The sequence below is a fragment of the Penicillium chermesinum genome (genome assembly GCF_028974085.1).
Source record: "Penicillium chermesinum strain IBT 19713 chromosome Unknown utg000004l:1.0-3345178.0:1.0-3348027.0, whole genome shotgun sequence".
Classification (NCBI taxonomy): domain Eukaryota; kingdom Fungi; phylum Ascomycota; class Eurotiomycetes; order Eurotiales; family Aspergillaceae; genus Penicillium; species Penicillium chermesinum.
Window position 1 is genome coordinate 3,207,932 of NW_026695314.1, and position 20,534 is coordinate 3,228,465.

The following is a 20,534-nucleotide window of genomic DNA, read 5'->3' on the forward strand; positions in this document are numbered from 1 at the left end:
GCGGTATGAAGTGGAACAGTCGGTAATGTTTGAGATAGACTGGATAAGCAGTTTTCCCTGAGATCGGTCGGTCTTTATACCCTCGAGTATTGCTTGACCATGCTCTTCGGACAATCGATAATTGCCTCTAATACGTCTTCGATCGCGTTCAATTGATGCCAAATTAGGACACCGTTATTAGAACTCCAATAATAGACCACTATATTTCAGACTGTTGCCTGGAAAGCCAAGTGTGCATGTCCACCATGATAGACGGGATGACAATGAGTCGAGCCAGGGGTCATGAGCGCGTTCGATTAGTTCCCGATTCGGTAGGTGCCTCGTATTCCCGGGTGGAGAAAGGAGTAGCAGCAGCCACTGATAATAACCTTGCCACTCGTCGCTTACTACTCCCGTCCATAATTTGCGGGTCATGACGGGTTCTCTTCACTCGCCAACATGCCATGTCAGGCTGTATCTCAAACGCTTCATCGTGTGGTCTAATCCCTAATCGCTTTCTCGTGGAATCTGGAAAAGAAATCCTACACAGACAGGGCATAAGGACAATACACAGGGTACGTACAACTACAATCAGGTTAGTAACACTGACTGCTTCTCTGTCCAGCAAGATGATACGACGGCGCAATTGACCCCTGGAGAGAAGGTTGTGAGGATGTCATAAAGGCTGCCATCTTTGATGTTTAGAGTGAGCTAGACGAAGACTCGTTGGTAATTTAAATCCAAATAAGCCACGAAAGAATGGAGCACTCCGCTTGATTGAATCTGAGTAATTTGGTGATGGTGGTGGTGGTGGTGTTCGCTTTAAGGCCGGAACATATTTTACGTTCCCAGCGCCACACATTGCCGTGAGCACTTTCTATGAGTATCTGGAAAGGGAATTTCAGATCTCATCTTTTCTTTATTCCCTTATACTCTATTATTAACTAAGAGATCCTCCCGAACACCAAGGTAATGATCCTACCAGCTAACAAGATCATCGCATTAATAGAACGCACCAAGCGATAAAGCCTAGACTCATAGGATTTAAGAAGGACTAGATATACCTAAGTTATTTACAAAAATTTGATTTTTTCGCGATCAGTCTTAATCTCAGGTCTATTACTAGATATCCTGAGAATACGATAACGGTTCACTGTTACCGATTTCTAACACCCAAAAACTAACGGCGAATGGAAAATCCATAAGAACCTGACCTTTTCGGCGCCTTAATCGCCACTGGTCTAATTCATCATCTCTAAGGACTTAAAGCATTTCAAGGCCGTAATTGATCAGTAAGCAGTAAAACAGAGTAAAGATATAGACTTGGGGCTGACGAGTTCCCGAGCAAGTAGCCCTTCTTGAGGACCTACTCAAGAGTGTCTGATTTAGGGGTGCGTCACAGCAATGAGCTGGCGAAGAATTAGACTAAGCCCTGGGAGCAAGGTATAGCTCCCTACTGGACTACCCCCTACGCGGTCGAACCTAATTTGCAAAATGCTGTCGTATCCTATCTTCGTAGTTCGGGAAAAGCCTCTTATCATAAGGCGACGATACACAGCAAACATGATTGATCGTAAACATTACGATCGTCCAAAGGGAGTCTGTCTCTCAGATTCTAATAACGCAAAGATACATTTTCATCCTATCCCAAGTTCTGTTGTATAACATCATTTTAGGCCTTTGCAACGAGAACTCCTCGATAACGCATCTTGCCTTCTGCAAGAGTCTTCAAACTTTGCTCAACGCCACTCAATTCCAGGGGGAAAGTCATTTTGATGGGCTTGATGTTGTGATGCGCGGCAAACTCAAGCATATCCCGGTGAACCTGCCTTGAAGAAACGATGCCGCCTTGTATCCGAAGACCAGTCGCAAGCAATGGCATATACGGGATTTGGAGATCATTCGCGTCGACAGATAAGGGTGAAATAACACCACCAGGGGCCATGACACTAAGATAGAGATGCCAGTCTGGTTGACTGCTGGTCGTCACCAGGAGGTTATCCAGAGGGGCCTGAACTTTGAGTTCTTTCGCACCCTTCGTCGCATAGAATTCAGTGGCACCTAGCTTCATTGCTTCTTCCTTTTTGTTCTCCGTACCCGAGAATACCACCACTTGGCAGCCCATCTTTGCGGCAAACTGGATAGCCAGATGACCAAGACCCCCAACGCCGACGATTCCAACGCGAGCGGTCGGACGAACCTGCGCGACGTGCAGGGCGTTGAACACAGTTGACCCGCCACACATCAGGGGAGCCGCGTCCTCGTTACTCAGCTTCTCCGGGATCTTGAACAAAAAGGCCTCGCGCCACACTGCATGTGTACCGAAAGAGCCTTGGTCGAGATCGGCACCGGCGTACATTTTCCGCTCCGAGCACATCGTCTCCCACCCCGTCAGGCATTGCTTGCAGTGACCGCAACAGTCGTGTTCATATCCCCAGCCCACTCGGTCCCCCTTTTTCAGGATGTGCGCGTCGGGCCCTGTTGCCTCCACTACGCCGGTGCCTTCGTGACCGAGGGCCATGTCGGTAGTCTGGTAGTGGATGTCCGTGCCGCACACACCGGAGTGGGTAATCCGAACAAGCACGTCGTCTCGCGTGAGATCGCCTCGCTGGGTTTCCGCCTGTTGGATGCTTCCATCCTTGGAACCCTTGTACACAGTGAATTTGATTGTCATTGTGGGTGTTTTTAAAAAGAGAAAGGTGAAAAATCAGGAAGGATGAACATTCAGGTTCTGCAGACCCAGGTACCACGCCATCCTTTTTATTTCTGGACCGTCTGGTACGTCAGTGGCCAAATTTCCCTACCTGCCGAGGTCCAGACCCTGGTATAGTGAATTGTCATCGATAAATATGGAAGGAAGCAAGTTTTGACCATATGAGACAATCTATGATGCAACCTGGTGGCTCTCCTGGTCGGAAGGTAGCGGGCCACATCTTTTCGACCTTATCGCCCCACAATCTCTCTTCGGCGTTGCCTAAAGTTGGCTGCAAAGTTCTTGATTTACGGAAGCTTTATCCCACGCAATAATTAGAATGTGCTAACTAGCTTGGAATGGCAATCATTGACGTCGTGGCCCACTTCGCCGCGAATCCGATCTTCGCCGTGTTGGGATCGCCGTCAAGGGTAGCTTTAGGTAAGCTTCACCGAGGCAGGTTCCGCGGTCCCGAGGTCGGGCTTTGCAGGAAAGAAAAGCTTTAGTTTCATCAGTCGCTTTACTATTCCGGATACGTTCTGTACACCTGTCACGGATGCCAGCGAACCATACTGCTATGTTTAACACCGTCTTTGCTCGGAACTTGTGCTTAGTAAAACCCACATGTTTGTTCACCGCACACTGACAAGGCCTACACCTTTCTATTTTAATACAAATAATACCCCAATGGATCTCCTGGATTCCTCAACTGGATGCAGTACGAGTCCAGTGTGTCTTTTATAGGCGAGACGGTGACGGAAAATATATTATAGATTCTCACATTGTGCTCACCCCCTCCACAAACCGACGAAAATTGCAGAAGAAGAAGTTACTCCCTCCTTCCCGAGTCTTCCATTGCTTTTGAGATGCAAATTAGGCTCTGGAGCGTCAGCCACAGATATGAACTCGGAGCATTCATGCAGGCTACTAGGCAACCAAAATATAGAACGCGATTATATCGCTCGCGCTGTGATATTTTGCAACACCAGCGACCCACCCATAGAGCTTGATACGTCTAATCTCAAAATATGAAGATTTCATCGGTCATGCGTGCAACGTTACCTGGGCGGCGAAAGCCTAGTTCAACCAAGTTGTCGGTCATCGCTGTTTGGAGGCCAGGGGGCTCACAGAGAAGGATCTTCGACTCATTGCCGTTGGGGGCGGGCAGATGGGTCTTGGCCATGTCCTTGTCGATACGCCCAGTCCCATATTCCCAGCCCTCTGGTGCTGAAGATAACACATACCAAACTTTGAATTTGTTGGGATGCTCTTGGGCGTACCGGTCGACCTCTTCACGAAGCAGGATGTCTTCTTCTGTCTTGTTGGCGTATAGCAAGCTAAGCTTTGTGTTATCCTTGTCATTCGTGCACACTGCTTTGATTATACTGATCATGCGTTGTCATCAAGCTGTTCTGGGAAAATCTGAGAGTGGGAAGATCAATACCTGAACATCGGCGTAATTCCTAACACAGTTCGAGGTTAGATGTCTCCAGTTCAATGCGATCCTACTAGAGACGTACCTGTACCGCCAGCTACCCTGCCTATATCTTTGGCGAGATACCGGGTATATTTCATCTTTCCACCCGGACCGCGAAAGTCGGCTTTTTCGTTGATTTTCAGGTTTGCCAGATACTGCGACATGAAACCTTTCTCATAGGTTTTAACGACAAGCTCCATACGGCCTCGATCGGCGTTACTTGAAGTCGGAGTATAGCTCCGACTCACCATCTTCCCTTCGCTGTTTTCGTGGCCACTGGCCCAACGTCTTGCATCGGCTTCAACTTTGCCCTCGGCGAGGTCAAGGTGCTGCTGCCTGCGCTGGTGTACAGGTATGAGTTTATACGTGAAGGAGAAAGCTCAATTGAGTATGACCCTCACTACCAACTTATTCGCCCAATGAACCTTTATGTCCGGGCGAGAAAGAGAACCAAGTGGCCAGCACCGAGTAACAGCGCCGAGGATAAAAAATAAGCGGACTTCAACTTTGTTGGACACTAAATAATTGAAGGAACCAATTACTGGCATTTGACTTACATGTACCATTTCCTGCTGCGCATACCGGGGATGTAAGATGGTATTATCATGTTCTATATTCACTATTTACCGAACGCCTTCTCTCGTCTCTACTGCTCGTTCTACATCAAACTCTTCACTTCGCCCCACAACCTACGAAACGTATTATCTTTCGAATGATAGAACTAGTCTCCCCTGTGCAGCCACGAAATTGTGAAACTCCAGCGGCTTCTGGGCGTACATATATTTGAAATAAAAAATTATACTTATTATTAAAATATTTATAAGATTTGTAGAAACCATCCTATCTCAATCAAAAATACATCATACCGCTACTATTCCGTTTGCGGTACGGATCGGCAATCTTGCGCCGGCCTAAGTTAGTTGCATTAGTCGAGCGCGTTGGGATTTTTGAGTACGACGATTGTGATGTCACCAATTTTCATTAAACTATTTTTGTCTGCTGATTTAACTTGATTTTCGTCAACATCACCTTTGAGAAAACGTGCGAACTCAACCTATCTAAATGGCTATTATATAACAATGTCATTCGCATTCCCATTCTCCAACCTGCTCTTGTTTTTTCCTGATTCAGTTCTATTTCCCTCCTTTGCCGTGACGCTACTATGCCGTGGAAACCACCCGTAATTGGTTCTCGCCCTGTCGCGATTCTCGGTGCAGGTGTGCTTGGTACGAACTACGATTGCCGGTTCCAACATGGAAAGAAAAATACTCATGTCCAATACTCTAGGCCGTCGAATTGCCTGCTCGTGGGTTACAGGGGGTTACAATGTTGCGATCCGGGACCCTAGTGCCGAGCAGCGGCAAGCCGCAATGCATTATATCGACAACAACCTGACTAAGTTCTCCAAAATCTTTGGTAATACGGCCAAAAAGCCTGGAGAGTATGCCGCGTTTGAAGATTTGGACTCCGCAGTCAAAAATGCTTGGTTCGCACTCGAGGCAGTTCCTGAAAAGCTTGACCTGAAAATCTCTACCTTCGGGGAGCTGGCTACGAAAGCTCCTGATGACTGCATTCTGGGCTCCAATTCATCTTCATACAAATCTAGCCTGATGCTGGACCATGTGGGCAAAGAAGCTAGAAAGCGGGTGTTGAATGTGCACTACATGATGCCTCCGACCAATAAAATTGTGGAGATAATGACAAGCACGTACACTCATGATGAGATATTTCCATTCTTGGCCCGAAAGCACAAAGATATCGGGTTACTGCCTGCAGTAGCCCGTAAAGAATCTACTGGGTAAGTTTCGCAAACGCTTATCTCAAAAAAAAAAAAGATTCCAAATTCATTAATCCCAGTTTCATCATCAACCGCCTCTGGGCTGCTGTCAAGAGAGAAACATTGAGCATACTGGCAGAGGGTGTCAGTGATCCACAAGAAATTGACAGATTATGGGTAAACACCTCTAGTTCTTCTAGACGTCATATAGCACTAACTTCTTCGATGACAGTTAGAATTTTTTGGACACGGCAAAGCAACTCCATGCGCTATGATGGATGAAGTTGGCCTTGACACAGTCGCCTTTATTGAAGATCACTACGTCCAAGAACGGCATCTGGATGGGACAAATACCGTCCAATTCCTGCGAGAGAATTACATCAATCAAGGACGCCTCGGCCATAAGTCAGGAAACGGGGGACTTTACCCTGCTGATCACGCGGCCAAATCTGAAGACCAGAAAGATTTCGACGGGAATTCCACAGCTCCGAAATTATATGTGCTGGACGTCGGCCTTGGCGAGAATATCACCCATGATTTCCAGCACGCTGGAAGAATCATACTTTCCTCAGCGGATGGTAAAAATGCTAAACCGATTGTCACTGGTCTTGAAGCACCGGATGGAATCGATATTAGCGTTCCTGATAACCGTATCTTCTGGACCAACATGGGGATACCATCAGAGAATGATGGATCCATTCAATCAGCTCGACTTGATGGCTCCGACGTCCAGACTGTCATTGCGAAAGGATCTGTGCACACACCGAAACAAATCTGTCTTGATCAGGCGAACAAGAAAATATATTTCTGTGACCGTGAGGGCATGCGTGTTCACAGGGCCAACTTTGATGGAAGTGAGCAGGAAGTCTTGATCCAAAGAGGTGATTTCAGGAACAAATCAGACATGGAGGATCAGACTAAATGGGTAAGGCCACTTGAAACCAACCGAAATGACATCCTGAACTGGCAATTCTAAATCTTTCATACAGTGTGTTGGTATAACTGTCGACCCGAAGAACGGAAAGTTTTATTGGACCCAGAAAGGTTTCAGTAAATCCGGAAAGGGCAGAATTTTCCGGGCCAATATCGCCATGCCGTCTGGCGCAACACCCTCGACGCGCTCCGATATTGAGACCGTTTTCGAGAACCTGCCGGAGCCGATTGATCTTGAGATTGATACCGAGACCGAAATGCTTTATTGGACTGACCGGGGTGAATACCCACTGGGTAATTCGCTGAATCGGGGCTATGTTGGTGACAAACAGAAAGAGAAAACCCACGAGCTCCTTTCACGCCATCTGCATGAGGTACGGAGTAATGCATCACGTATATTATCACAGGACTGACATAGCCACAGGCAATTGGTCTCAAGTTGGACAAAGTCAACAAGCACATCTACTTTACGGATCTGGGAGGCACCGTGTATCGCACTGATGCTGATGGGAAGAAAAAGACCGCGATTTACACCGGTGATAACAGTTTCACAGGCATTTGCCTGGTTCACGAGTGAGATGCCCGGCGGCCTGATACTGACGTCCATTTTATGCCCATAGTTTTTTAATAGATGCTTGCTCATGGTGTCATAATTTCAGACTGTTTTCCTGGCTTTTTATAATACCCTATAGACCCTAGTAGTATTGACAGTTGATGTATAGTTAATGCTTCTCTCCCCCCCCTTTTCAGCGACCCATACAAACCTCCAGGCCTTATTCGCGCATAGCAGCAGCGTCAAATAGCCTAGAGCTCGTATCCTGCTATACTCGGTATTAGCGAGCTTTATGTCTGAAGAGCAGCGGCGGAAATGACCATTCGTGCCAGCAGGTCCATGTCATTAAAGCCATGGTAATAGTATCTGTAGTTCCGCCTGTGAAGAGTGATCATTTTGAACTATGAGGTAGGCTTCGTGCGGATTAAGACTTAAATGTGTTGTCAAGCAAGCTGGCGCTATGTCAAGGATAAACCCGTATGTCAATTACTCGTCAGGGAACACTCAAAATGGGATACTGTGGTAGAATTGAGATTGAGGTTTGGTCAAACGCGGATCGAGGCAGGTTTGAGCAAAGAGCAACATGTTTATCGCGTACTGCTGAGATGGTCTCCTGAGCGGCGTGTGCCGCGAAGCATGAACTTTCCATAACTGTACATTTTAAAGAGACTGCTTTATTATAATAGAGATTGATGATACATAATCCAGAACGCGGGCCCCGATTTGACAAACAGGGCTAGAGTTCGGCGGGAGGCCGAGCGTTTGATCTCTCTTGGTCATTCGTCTGCCCCGGTCCCTCGTTCGACCAATGGCCTCATGCGTGATATCGATTTGGTGAGACACCACAATAGCACTCGAAGATGTATCAGGCGCTTCCCACTCGGCTCCAGGCGCCGCGACTGGACTCAGATCCTTCATATTGATATCACCATCCACCATCCGCTCCTCACTCTCTGTCAAAGTCATTCCATTCGTGATTGAGTTCGTAGTTTGCTGCACTCTGCCCTTCGGGCTCATGGGATCACCTCGGGCGCCTATTCTCTGGAATGCGCCGGAGGGATACTTGTAGTGCGTTTTGTGAGACGAGCCAAACTTGCTCCCGAAGCCCTTTGCAAGCCAGACACGAAAGAGATGGAAGATCATGGGCAGATTCGTTGTTACCACGGCGACGAAGGTTTCGCGAGTGCCCCATTCGTCGGCAATTTGGGCGCCATCGTTGGGTTCCTGCAACTTTCTTAGTCTAGGTTTGGAAACGCCCTTTGCTGGTGAGAGTTACCACTAGTAAAAAGACACTCTTCAGCGTCGCGCAGACCAGAACGAAAATGCCGGCGCTCAGGACAAATGTCACTGCAATCTTTTTAATCAGTCTGAGACTTGATTTCCATAACATTGGAATCGGGATGAAGATTAGATAGGGGTCTGTGAGAAGATTGGCGGCAAAGGTTACGCCAATGACCGGCTTCGCGATTGCCGGTTGGCACTGGTCTGTGGATCGGTTGTTCATATATGGTACGTAGACGTAAGTAGATGGGGAAAGTCACTCACTGCCAGGATCGGGATTGATCTGCCAATTCTTGTGGAATGGGACACACGATGTGAAGATCGTGATAACCCCAGCGATGAAACTCGCGGCCACGAGACCAAACCCGACATAAATTGGTATCTGATAACGACGGCCAAGGCCTTCCATCAAGCGAATATAAAATGCCAACATTGACAGCTTGATGGCATTGATCAACGCGACGTAAGTCGTCCAGCCTGCAATCTGGATCTTGGAGCCCACTACCCTGGCATGGTATTCCGGGTCATTGGTGGACAAACTCGCTCTCTGTGCAGGTGTCATGCCGTTATTTGCGAGGCCACCGGCTACATTTCCGACACTATATGCAAGCGCTGTCTGCGCGGTATAGAAGACCTATTGGAATCGAGGATAAGTAGTCGAGTGCATGGAGAGTCAGATATTAACGTACAATCGCAACCCATATCAGATAATCATCTAGTCGCAGTTTCCTCCAGCCATGGGCTGTTATTCGAGCGTATGTCCTCAGGATTGTCACGCAGACTCCCACGGAGTATAGCGTCCAAAGTTCAACGGTCGTCCTGTACGCGGCGGTGGCGGCTGCATCCCGCGTCTCCAAGCCAAAGCCCATACCGGTCCTGTGTCGATCGACGGCTCAGTAGTGATCAGCAAGGAATAGGGGAAATGTGTTGCTTGTCCTAGGGTCCGCTTTAGTATGGCAGCTCTTCTCTGTCGTATGCCGGTTGAATATCTCTCCTCATGCTGGCTTTCTGGTTGTGTATAGCCCCGTTATGCGGGTACGAGGAGATTGATGGGAAAATAAATCCGACAGACGAGAATAGCCACCCTGGTCGACATTGCATATGAACACCTCCCAAGTCCGCGGAAGATTCACATCTCAATCTGCCCTACTCGGTTAGCCTGTACCAGAAGCTCGGACCCGGCTCTTCGAGTGCAACGTTGGCGGGGTTCGTCGGGTTCGTCGGGTTCCTGCCATTGCCACGGGCGTGGGAGTGACCAACCACAAGCCCCAGGATCCCATTCTCGTTCACAAAATCTCGATGTGGGCCCCACTTTGCGATCCATCCTGGGATGCGCGCCCCTTAGCCGGAGAGGGTTAGCCCAACACCTTTTGTGCGCAACGTCCAGGCGAGGCTTGTCTTGTCGCCGCTTTCCCTTAGATCTTTCTATCGTGCCTGCTTTTGATCTGGTCCACGATTTCCTCTACACACCGGGTGGCCTTCGTTCATTCGGACCTTGTGTGGGGCTGCGGTCTGCCTTAGATCACCGATGCATCCGCCTTCTTCCACTAGGCTTTTTGGATTTAAATTGTCTTCGTAGAGGACGCCGAATTTGGGAGTACCGTAGGGGGGGGGATCTGCGATTGCGAATAACATTAAAGTTCGACTACGGAGTACGTGAGACCAAAATTCTTTGCGGAACCAGGAAACAATCAAAAAGCTGCGTGATTATGGGCGGCCGGGCGCGAGGGTGGAAACAGCCCCACCTTCTGAGGCCCCCCAAACCTGCGAAGGCGGCCTGCTAGCCGAGGCTGGCCGTTGCCAAGAAGAATCTTCGAGGGAAATTCGGAGCTAAACTCACCCGCGGTTCTTCACCCGCTGGGATCCAATGGCTAGTCGGCTTGACCCGCTGGAGGCAAGGCCAGTCTGTTTTCCTTCCTTTGATATTGACGGGTGAATGGGCCATTTCCATCCTGTCTGGATTCTCGACCTTACGTTCTTCTGTCTTCAGCGCCCTCGCCCTTGCTCTGCCTCATGGCCAAGCTCAACACTCTCCTAGCCGTTGCGGCCGGAGCTACCGTATGGGCTGCTCACCACGTGGCGGGTAGTAGCTCCCCCGGTGGTAATGATCTACAGAACCTAAAGCAGCAATTGTCGAGTTGTGCCAGCGTGTATTACCCTGGTTCCACGGGCTTCGAGAATGCAACTACCCGATGGTCTGTACTGGACGAGCCCAAAGTCAATGTGGTTGTGTCCCCTTGCACGGAGAATGATGTTGCTGAGGCTGTATGTGGTTCCGCTCTGGTGTGCAAAGAAGGGTCCAAGCTAATTTATTGTACGCCCATTAGGTCAAATATGCCAATAAGCAGGGCCTGCCCTTCCTTGTATACAATGGTGTGCATGGCGCCCTGGTATCCTTGGGCAAAATGACCCACGGGGTCGGGATCGCCATGAACCAACTCAGCAGCGTTCAAGTCGCCGAGGACGGAAAGACCGCCACCATGGGCGGTGGTACCATGTCCAAGGTTGTCACCGATAAGCTTTGGGCCGCAGGGAAGCAAACCGTGACGGGGACCTGCGAGTGCGTCAGTCTCCTAGGGCCTGCACTCGGCGGTGGTCACGGTTGGCTTCAGGGCCACCACGGTCTCGTGGCCGATCAGTTCGTCTCGATGAACGTCGTGCTTGCCAATGGCACCTTGACGACGATCGACTCCAACTCCGACCTCTTTTGGGCGATGAAGGGTGCCGGTCACAACTTCGGCATCGTGACCTCCCTCACCTCTAAGATCTACGATATTGAGCATACCGACTGGGCCATCGAGACCATCATCTTCAGCGGAGACAAGGTTGAGGCCGTTTACCAGGCCGCCAATGACTACCTGGTGAAGAACGGCACCCAGCCCGCCGATGTCTCTAACTGGTCTTACTGGATGAACAACCCCGATGCCGACCCTCACAATCCGGTCATTGTCTTCTACATCATTCAAGAGGGCGTCCAGGCTGTCGATCCCGTCTACACTGAGCCTTTCCACAATTTGGGTCCCATCTCGGTCACCCCCCAGTCCGGCACATACAAAGACCTCGCGAACTGGACCGGCATCGCCCTGGAGTCTCCTCCTTGTCAGAAGGTGGGCATGGCGAACCCTCGTTTCCCCATCTACCTGGAGAGCTACAATATCACCGCCCAAAAGAAAGCCTGGGATCTCTATGCCCCCGCGGTGCGCGGCAGCTCCCCTTTCAATAACTCCATTTTCATGTTCGAGGGCTACCCCGTAGAGGGCGTCCACGATGTCGCGGCCTCCTCTAGTGCTTTTGCTTTCCGCTCTGAGAACCTCCTCGCCGCTCCTTTGATCAACTATATCCCTGCCGGTGACTTGGCTGAGGAAGCTGCTCAGCTGGGTAATCAGCTCCGTGATACCCTTTGGGCTGCTACTGGCCGTAAGGACTTCCGAGCCTACATCAACTACGCCTATGGCAATGAAACATTTGAGCAGATTTACGGCGCTGAAAAGTGGCGCCAGGATCGTCTGCACTTCCTGAAGAAGAAGTATGATCCGGAAAACAAATTCGGCTTCTATGCTCCTATAGTGTAGATGCATTCTCATGTCGTTTATCCATAGAAAAGACCCTCCGAAGGATCTTACGCTCAAGCCGCACTAGTTTTAGATCAAATAGCTAAAGGGAGCCGTATTCAGGGCACATGCAATCTTGATCCGGACTACGTAAATCATGCACAACAAATCATTGTGGTCGGAATCACTTTCTGTCATACAGTAGTTCTCATAGCACTCGCATTTTCAGGTGATCCCTGAAATTTTGTCACCGGGAGCCAAATTTTGATAGAAAAGCGCGGCATCAGTGCTTGGATTTGAGCCCCCAAGGCTTGAGAGGGAAGCGGAGAAGAGGCCAACCTTCAGCAACGACTTAGCTCTCCATCCTAAGCTCGTATAAGATGTTATCTCCTAATACTAGCCCCCTGGCAGACAATAGAAGCGAGTGACGGTGAAAATGACTTACCAGGCTCCGCCTTTGCTCCAACCATCCTATCTCCCAGCAACGCGGGCGCCGGGATCGCGGCGCACACGGATGGCAGTTCAGGAAATCCGAATGTTTGTAATGTCGTGGACTCCGCAGTGACGCAACGTGGTTTCCATGGCGGCTAACCTTCGCTTCATAGTCTGGATGCCGAGACGTTCCGCCAGGCAGGGAGACGGCCAGGTTACTCCCAACAACAGATCTCCGGATATAGTATATGGAACACCTGGGCTTGCATATCAGGGTAAGATTGCCTGACTATGGCTGGTCTGTGATGTCATAATTAAGCAAGCCGGCATCGAGTCTTTTCCACGACAAGCTTTTGGTTTGACAGAAGAAAACGCCGTCTCGAAGATGTGTACTTGAATATCAAGAGTCCGCCCACTCCTTCTCAAACCACCTACCGTTATCTGTCACCATGGATGCCGGCTCTATTCCAAAAGTAGCCTCTCGTGCGCACTCTGTCGCTGAATCTGTTGCGGCATTTTTAAGAAAGCATGCTGACCTCCGCCTTGGAGGTAACACTGTCGACTTTGCGCAGGAACGTCGGCATCATTTGAAGGTATTTGGGTTTCATGCGCTCGCACCGGAGGATAGGTCGCCGATCAGGAAGGTTGAGTTCGAAGGAGTACGAGGCCCTTCCGGTACAATACCTATCAGGGTTTTCTACCCTTCGTCTCTGATTTCGGACGACCGCAAAGATAAGCGAGATGCTGCTGCCTTGTCTACATGCATGGTGGAGGCTACACGGTCGGCTCGGTGGATGAGTTCGAAAACGGACTAAGGTCACTGGCAGAAGCGTCTGACGTGATTGTGAGTGATGAATCTTGTTCGACGCGTTACTTGAAGAGCAGACAGGCTGACCAGAAAGCAGATAATCGGGGTAGACTACCACTTAGCCCCTGAACATCAGTTTCCAACCCAACTTGAGGAGTATTCGGCCGTCATAGATTGGGCCCAAAGCTCTGAAGGTGCTCGGCGAGGCATATCCCCAGATCTGGTTTTCGGAGGGGGGGATTCAGCAGGTGGCAATATGACCGAAGCAATTTCGCTCTTGCGACTAGATCAAGGCCGAAAGAATATTGCAGGCCAGCTACTTCTATATCCAGAATCCAGAGTTCCGTTTGATACCCCTGCGTCGTCCGAGAACAACAGCGGTCAGGACCTCTATTTGGTTTGCAACGGTATTTTTAGCTTCGCCGACCATTACCTACCAAAAGAACCGGGTAATACCTACCCCCCAAGCCATCGATACGTGAGCCCTGGAATGCAGAGCACGGAGCACCTGCATGGCCTGCCTGCGGCAGCGTTGTTCACTTGTGGCTTCGATCCGTTGCGAGATGTGGGAGTTGAATACGGGTCGAAGCTGCAGGAAGCGGGCGTGCCGGTGAAGTGGCATCATTACCCGAATCTCACCCATGGGTTTTTACAAATGGCGCCATGGTCGTCGGAATGCAAAAGCGCCCTCGGGGATGTCGCTCAAGAACTCAGACGGATGGCTTACAGGTCGTAGGCAAAAGTCGTCAGCACGTTATCCATCTGTTCGGCTCTAGCCGGTAGGAGCATTGAGCTGTATTGCGGGAGAAGATGCACGGATTTTGGATGGCAAGGATAGTCCCTTCCATGGCTCGAGTTAATTGTCGACTACAAGGGAAATTATATATTGAAGGCCGCACCTGCTCGCATCCGTCTGTAGTCCAAACGATAAGATCGTTCCTGATGTCATACGATCAGCGGGGAATCGCGGATACCCGAATACCCGCCGATTACCCGCGGGTCTCCCTCCGCAGGAGATGCAAAGTCCTGTTTAGGTACTATCCTAGCATCGCCTCATGGAGGTGACTCCAATCACACAGACTCATCGGGCCACACGCGCATCGCTAGCTTGCTTGCCCTGTCGCTCCCGTCACGTGAAATGTGATGGGAAGCGGCCATGTGGCCGCTGCTCGGAGGTCGGGAACCAGTGCAGCTATGCGCGATCCCGGCGTGGGGGATTAGATCGCGCAGCAGTCGCGGAGCGTCGCAAACGACTGGCTTCGGCAGTCTATCCTGAACCGGTGGACCTCCTGAATCTACAACAGGCTGCGATAGTTCGTCCCGAAGAGTGCTTGAAACAGCTCGTCCCGGCGGACGTTCACACCGAGTCTGACCTGCTCGATATCGATCGAGGAAACAGCAGCAGGGGCTCTATCCCGCAGTCAGAGGACACAGTTCCCTCGAGAAAGATTGAAAGTGACATCTTGATTGAATCATATTATAAGAATTTTCATATCTGTCATCCATTCGTCTTACCACGAAATCACCTAACTAAATTATATCAAGATCCGAGCAGACAGCGCCGCCTTGCGCCCCTAGTGGCCGCGCTGCGGTTCATGGGGAATATTTACAAGGCGCGAAAATGGTCGATCCCTCTCAAAGACGATGTCGAAACTTCCCTTTCACCGTTGTCGCCTTCTGATCCGATCCAGGTCCAATGTCGAATCTTGTACTCCGTGGCCCTGTTCTGGTATGACTACAAGGATGATGCCAAATGGCAGATGGACCGGGCAGCACAACTCGCCATTGATATGCAGATGTTCCGGGCCGGATTTGCAGCCTCAGGAACTGACGACCAGGTACAGAGGGAATCTTGGAGACGAACGTGGTGGACGCTGTATATTCTGGACGTATACTACGCAGGCACCCTGGGGACTATGAACTTTCGGGTTGTGGACATTGATGTGACGGCAGAATTGCCCTGCGATGAGTCAGACTATGAGTCGGGCGTGAGTATCAAACCCTGTCTCGCCATTGACCTGCGCCGAGATAGCTTATGCATGGGCGTGCAGAATATTCCAGCTCCCAGAACCCTTCGGGAGTTTAATCACCGCGAATTTATTCCGAACAGTGGTCCCTTCTCCTCCTTTGCGTACCAAATCAGCGCCATACAGTGCGCTGCGACCGCGATATCCCAAACCCCCAAAATCGCCACCGCGGAAGACTCGACGCATCTGATTCAAGCGGTTGATTGTAGTCTGGACGCATGGCAACTTTTATTACCCCCCGAGCACAAAGATGTCATGGATAGGAATGGCGAGATTGATGAACTCATGTTCCAAGCGCATATGCTGATCCACGTGTAAGCTTCTCGGTTGTTCCTCGCAATCACCCCGCTTACTGGTCAGGTCCACCATCGGCCTCCACCGTCCATTGTCAGCCCTCAAATTCAATGCCATAGAGCATGTATCGAGCTGTGCCCGCGAACCACCCCTGGACACACCCACGCCCGATCTGATAAACGTCCACACCGCCCGAGTTTTACGGGCGGTGGAGGCCCAAATTCGCCTTCTGGCCTTACCAGTCCGCCGATTTCACCACACACCATTCACGACGTGCATGGTAAGCGAGGGCATACTAGCGCTTCTCTCCGCTTGCAGCACCCTCCTCGAGGGAAAGGACCTAGCAATTGCAAGAGACCAGATCCGGATGACGCTCGGCTGTCTCAAGGTGCTAGGAGAAGTCTGGCCAAGGACGGCGAGGAATGTGCGAGAGATCCAGACCATTGCTCAGTGCGTGCTGGGTCTCGGTCCAGTTGTCAGCAATCACAATAACTCTGCAACGATTGACCTGCTGGCTTTCGGCGCAGACGAGATAAGTCCAGATTCGACCGCCAGCGGTCTATCGGCGGACAGCAACGATCTGAGTGCTTCCGTCGGGGACACTGAATACCTACATGGCTGGTATAATCCTGGAGACTTGGATGATCTTTCGTGGCGAGGAACGGATTATAACCTTGGCCATGGTTAGATACCGAAAAGGAATGATACGATTCTTCAGTATATTTGGCAATGTGGCCCCGATAGACCAACATGGATATGTCATATAGTAAGGATGACCTTCCCCCGCCCGTACAACCTTCTATTCGCAAGATCATATGCCTCACGGGCCCTTGCAAGTGGGTATATGTCCGCCACGAATGACCGGACGGCCCCGGCACCCGCCAGTTGAGCAATGTAGCGCAAAGCATCCGGACTGCCCTTCACGATGAAGAACAGAGCATGCACCCCCGTTTTCCGTAACCCACGTATTCTATGTTCCTCTACGAAGTTGAAGCTCGCTGAATCGACTGAAATCAACACTCCTGTATCCGAGACATAATTCCAACATTTCGCTAACACCTCTCCGCCGGCCGAATCAATAATTGCATCGAATTGGCCCATATATGCATCTAGCATACTATACTCCACGACCTCGTCAGCCCCTAGGCCCTGGAGGAACTCTCTATTGCGCGCATTCGAGCTGCTAGCGGCGACAACACGTACCCCTGCCGCTGCCGCAAGCTGCACGAGATAGATGCCCACCGCGCCTGCAGCACCGGTAATTAGCAAGCGACCGGGTTTCGTCGTCGCATGCTGGGATAGTGACTGCTTCACTGTGGGCTGGGGAATCCGCGCGTGCTCGAAGAGGGCCTCGTAGGCGGTTTGCGCGCTGAGGGGTAACGCCGCGGCCTGGGCGAACGTCAATGTGGCTGGTTTCAGCGTTACTTCATCTTCTTTCGCGATGGTGTATTCAGCCCACGTAGCAGCACGGTCGGTGTTTACCATGCCGAAGACCTCGTCGCCGGGCTTGAACTTGCTCGCTGACGAGAAGACCTCTGTCACAATGCCGGCGACGTCGTTGCCTAGGATGGCGTAGTCGTGCGAGTAGGTTTCGGGCCAGTTAAGCATATCCCGAATGACGGTTGTGGCTTTGACGCGGATGAGAAGCTCCCCGGGTGCGGAGGGCACCGGGATGGGGACATCACGATCTAGCCGGAGGGCCGTAGATGGCGCCGGGTTGGATGGTGAATAGGGTGTGGCTTGGGACGGAGCAGGGTGGAGGCGGACGGCTTGCATCGTGTGTGGTGGAAGCAACGCGATCAAAGTCTGACCTAGGATGGTAATTCAATCGCGGGTTATATAGTCCTGCCGGCTATGATCTACGCCGTGTCTATAGGCTATGCATAGGCTATATGTAGCGGATCTAATCCTGCCGTCTTCAGTACTTCATTGATGTCGAACATTAAACAAGTAGCTCTCCAGCTCTGCAGAACCTCACCAACTTTACACTAGGCGAAATTGTATAGGCTGAGTGACAGCTATATATGCAACAAGAAGGTCAAGTTGATTTCCATTCATTCTTGGTCTCAGGGTCAATTCAGGCGTTTCCGCTTGGGTCCTTATCACACCAGCCTCATATCAAAACACCTAAACCCAGTCAACGATGCTAGTAGTTGGACTCTCAGGGATTTACAGGAATTCCCTCAAACCCGTATGCGGGCCAGTTATCCAGGACTTGCCTCTGGAGGTCTTCCGGGTAAGATGCATTGAAAAAAAAAGCTTCAACCCGCGGCAGGTCCAAAGTCTTGAATTCCGTAGGCAACATGCACAATGAGACGACCTTGGCTTGCGGCTTGCGAAGTTCAATGTCGTGGGTGGCGTATGGCACTAGATCATATGTTGAATAGTCACCCACGGGTAGTCGTCGCTGGCTATGGCCGGCACCTGGTCGCTTCAGCTCAGACGACTTCACGCAAGTCACAAGGATCTATATTATCGCCAACCGAAGGTCTTTGGTATAAATCGACCAAGGTTAGAGGAGAAAACAATTTTCCCAACTTGGCGGCAAAATGCCCCGGACCCGGTCTTCGTTTCCGCAAGGTCTTCCGATCAACCTGAATCACATACCTGGTAGCCTGAAACTCGTATGGGCACCAGGCCTTGGCAATTGGTAGGCCTGCTTGCTGCAATAAGTCGAGGGTTTCCAGCGCAGATCGAAAAAGCCCACACGGCATGGGTTTCGTCTCGAGAACGACCTGCGACAGTAATCGGAACGATGGAATTGCTTTGATATGTAATTGCGTTGGCCATTATTACCGGCTGCGGTGCTCCCTTGGCTGGGCAAATAGAACCGTAGTATTCTCCTATGGGCCCTTCAACTTTCGTCTCGCTTGCAGAGATAATTCTTTCAAGAACTACCTCAGACTATGCCGGCACTAAAATGTCATTTGTCTTACACTGTATGACCTCCATAGGAGCTCCTGCGATAACACTGACATAATCAAGCTTGTTCACATATTCCAAGAGTGGCATACCGCTGGCCAGGGCCTAGTAATTTCCCGAGTGTTAGCTTTGGACAAATGACATGGCGCTGCCACAAAATAGAAAAAGAAAGTAGAATAAAAACTTACAGCTGCTTGTGGAACGCCAGGAGGGCAAGCCCAGGGTGTGTCCTTTCCCTGAGCCTTCCACATCGCCCAGATGGGCCCCATGTCCTGATACGTCCATGTGGCCGGTCAATTGCAGGTTACCGACCAACATGGCACGGGTAATAGCCCAGTTTACCCATTCCCCACCTGGAGTTTGAGCACCGTGTAGTTTGTATTTGAGAAAATATTGCCGCCGTCGCTTGGTGATTATGTGGAATCAGGAGCTTCAGAATGTTGATTTCATCGCCGAAAATCTACTAGTGCGTTGTGAACTCGAACAGACGGAGTAGGGTCGCCTCTTTTGAGGCTAGGAGCTTGTGGATGATGTTATGTCTAGTTGGTTCAACGGCGGCCCAATCGACTTCGCGAAACGAGCGTACCCAGTTGGGCCCTTTTTTGGGACATCTACCGGAATACCGAGAATGCGGACGAGGTCTTCTAAACCATATCTACCCTTGGGGTGGTTGATAAGCGACATTGGACTACCCATTTCGTATATACAGCGAGAAATCGCACCATACTCGAGATGAGGATCCACTGCCAGGACAAATTCCACAAGATCTCCCTCCGCCTTACATTCTCCAGGGGACGTGCGTAAAGATAACGCGGCAGAGAGATTTCCTGCAGACATGCTCTAAGTTTTTACCCCTTTTCGTGTAGTTAGTAGAGATAGTATAGCAAAATTTGTTTTCCCTTAAGCCGTGCTGAGCTTTTGGCTGAATATATATCCGTTTTGTGCTTTCATCAACCATGCGGCTTACGGCATGAACTATGATTACGGAGACATAGACACGGTGGAGTTTGCTTAGCCTTTAGATGCCGATCATATTCCCAATATCTGTAGCACTAGTAGTCGTGCATTACCTGAAATCTGTAGGCTATGATCAGTCGATCCGGCAGCCCACCAGACCCCGCAGGCCAATAATATTTCCAAGCCGTAGATCCGATCCATAAATATGATTTCTATAGTTAATGGGAGATACTTTCATTAAGGATCCGATCTATACCGGAGATGCGATTACCAGGCTAAAGACAACAGTCATCATGATTTAAAGTAGGACAAATGGTATTCCTTAGCTACAACAGGGTCACGAAGGTATAGATGGCTATTGTATATGAGAGGAAGCTCTTCTTGACGGCCATCTCTTCCATAACGGCCCTCACAAATCTATATGTTGTCCTATTCTTTCTTTCCGATCGCCCCAAGAACTTCGAGCACACTTCCAATACACATCATCGACCATGCCCGCCAGTCAGCCCCAAGAAGAGAAGCCACGGAAGCAGCTCGCTTGTGGACCACGTTATAACTACGGTAGGTTTCTTATATAAGAAAAGTCATAGGTTACTACTCGCTAAGAAATGAAAAATTGGCAAAACAGTGGTAATGGCACTACGTGGTTCCGACACCTTGGCCCTGACAAGGAAGGGGGTACTATTATAGGCGCCTGGTAACTCTTAAACACGTGGAACACATGACCTTAGTATACTGATGATAGAACTTCTCTTCTCTGGGATTATCGAACAAATTTTGTGGCCTAATCTAGATTTTAAATTAAATCTTGCTTTAGCCTTTCATAGTCACTATTTTGGGGTATCGGAACG

The 20,534-nt window shown here is 50.1% G+C and overlaps 10 protein-coding genes across 10 annotated transcripts; 4 read left to right on the forward strand and 6 right to left on the reverse strand.

Moving 5' to 3' along the window:
- Window positions 1-1,651: 1,651 nt before the first annotated feature.
- N7468_006120 (NAD(P)-dependent alcohol dehydrogenase) lies at window positions 1,652-2,653 on the reverse strand (the record flags this gene model as incomplete). The annotated part of the gene is made up of 1 exon (XM_058475416.1): window positions 1,652-2,653. One exon carries the CDS (start codon window positions 2,651-2,653, stop codon window positions 1,652-1,654), a length of 1,002 nt encoding a protein of 333 aa, XP_058331156.1.
- Window positions 2,654-3,692: 1,039 nt separating this feature from the next.
- N7468_006121 (cytochrome b5 reductase family protein) lies at window positions 3,693-4,755 on the reverse strand (the record flags this gene model as incomplete). The annotated part of the gene is made up of 4 exons (XM_058475417.1): window positions 3,693-4,056; window positions 4,116-4,134; window positions 4,192-4,484; window positions 4,706-4,755. 4 exons carry the CDS (start codon window positions 4,753-4,755, stop codon window positions 3,693-3,695), a joined length of 726 nt encoding a protein of 241 aa, XP_058331157.1.
- A 555-nt stretch (window positions 4,756-5,310) lies between these two features.
- N7468_006122 (uncharacterized protein) lies at window positions 5,311-7,435 on the forward strand (the record flags this gene model as incomplete). The annotated part of the gene is made up of 6 exons (XM_058475418.1): window positions 5,311-5,374; window positions 5,436-5,946; window positions 6,006-6,102; window positions 6,158-6,850; window positions 6,915-7,232; window positions 7,283-7,435. 6 exons carry the CDS (start codon window positions 5,311-5,313, stop codon window positions 7,433-7,435), a joined length of 1,836 nt encoding a protein of 611 aa, XP_058331158.1.
- Window positions 7,436-8,071: 636 nt separating this feature from the next.
- On the reverse strand, window positions 8,072-9,561 carry N7468_006123 (uncharacterized protein; the record flags this gene model as incomplete). The annotated part of the gene is made up of 4 exons (XM_058475419.1): window positions 8,072-8,635; window positions 8,688-8,896; window positions 8,957-9,326; window positions 9,382-9,561. 4 exons carry the CDS (start codon window positions 9,559-9,561, stop codon window positions 8,072-8,074), a joined length of 1,323 nt encoding a protein of 440 aa, XP_058331159.1.
- Window positions 9,562-10,705: 1,144 nt separating this feature from the next.
- On the forward strand, window positions 10,706-12,264 carry N7468_006124 (FAD-dependent oxidoreductase; the record flags this gene model as incomplete). Its single annotated transcript, XM_058475420.1, has 2 exons — window positions 10,706-10,957; window positions 11,020-12,264. 2 exons carry the CDS (start codon window positions 10,706-10,708, stop codon window positions 12,262-12,264), a joined length of 1,497 nt encoding a protein of 498 aa, XP_058331160.1.
- Window positions 12,265-13,124: 860 nt separating this feature from the next.
- Window positions 13,125-14,219, forward strand: N7468_006125 (alpha/beta hydrolase; the record flags this gene model as incomplete). Its single annotated transcript, XM_058475421.1, has 3 exons — window positions 13,125-13,350; window positions 13,413-13,519; window positions 13,581-14,219. 3 exons carry the CDS (start codon window positions 13,125-13,127, stop codon window positions 14,217-14,219), a joined length of 972 nt encoding a protein of 323 aa, XP_058331161.1.
- A 319-nt stretch (window positions 14,220-14,538) lies between these two features.
- N7468_006126 (uncharacterized protein) lies at window positions 14,539-16,492 on the forward strand (the record flags this gene model as incomplete). The annotated part of the gene is made up of 2 exons (XM_058475422.1): window positions 14,539-15,824; window positions 15,871-16,492. The coding sequence occupies 2 exons, from the start codon at window positions 14,539-14,541 to the stop codon at window positions 16,490-16,492; spliced, it is 1,908 nt and encodes a 635-aa protein (XP_058331162.1).
- Window positions 16,493-16,563: 71 nt separating this feature from the next.
- On the reverse strand, window positions 16,564-17,580 carry N7468_006127 (NADP-dependent oxidoreductase; the record flags this gene model as incomplete). The annotated part of the gene is made up of 1 exon (XM_058475423.1): window positions 16,564-17,580. One exon carries the CDS (start codon window positions 17,578-17,580, stop codon window positions 16,564-16,566), a length of 1,017 nt encoding a protein of 338 aa, XP_058331163.1.
- Window positions 17,581-17,965: 385 nt separating this feature from the next.
- Window positions 17,966-18,995, reverse strand: N7468_006128 (Carboxylyase-like protein; the record flags this gene model as incomplete). Its single annotated transcript, XM_058475424.1, is given in 5 exon segments — window positions 17,966-18,271; window positions 18,288-18,398; window positions 18,412-18,708; window positions 18,721-18,831; window positions 18,915-18,995. The coding sequence occupies 5 exon segments, from the start codon at window positions 18,993-18,995 to the stop codon at window positions 17,966-17,968; spliced, it is 906 nt and encodes a 301-aa protein (XP_058331164.1).
- A 244-nt stretch (window positions 18,996-19,239) lies between these two features.
- On the reverse strand, window positions 19,240-19,563 carry N7468_006129 (3-polyprenyl-4-hydroxybenzoate decarboxylase; the record flags this gene model as incomplete). The annotated part of the gene is made up of 1 exon (XM_058475425.1): window positions 19,240-19,563. The coding sequence occupies one exon, from the start codon at window positions 19,561-19,563 to the stop codon at window positions 19,240-19,242; it is 324 nt and encodes a 107-aa protein (XP_058331165.1).
- Window positions 19,564-20,534: the final 971 nt, after the last annotated feature.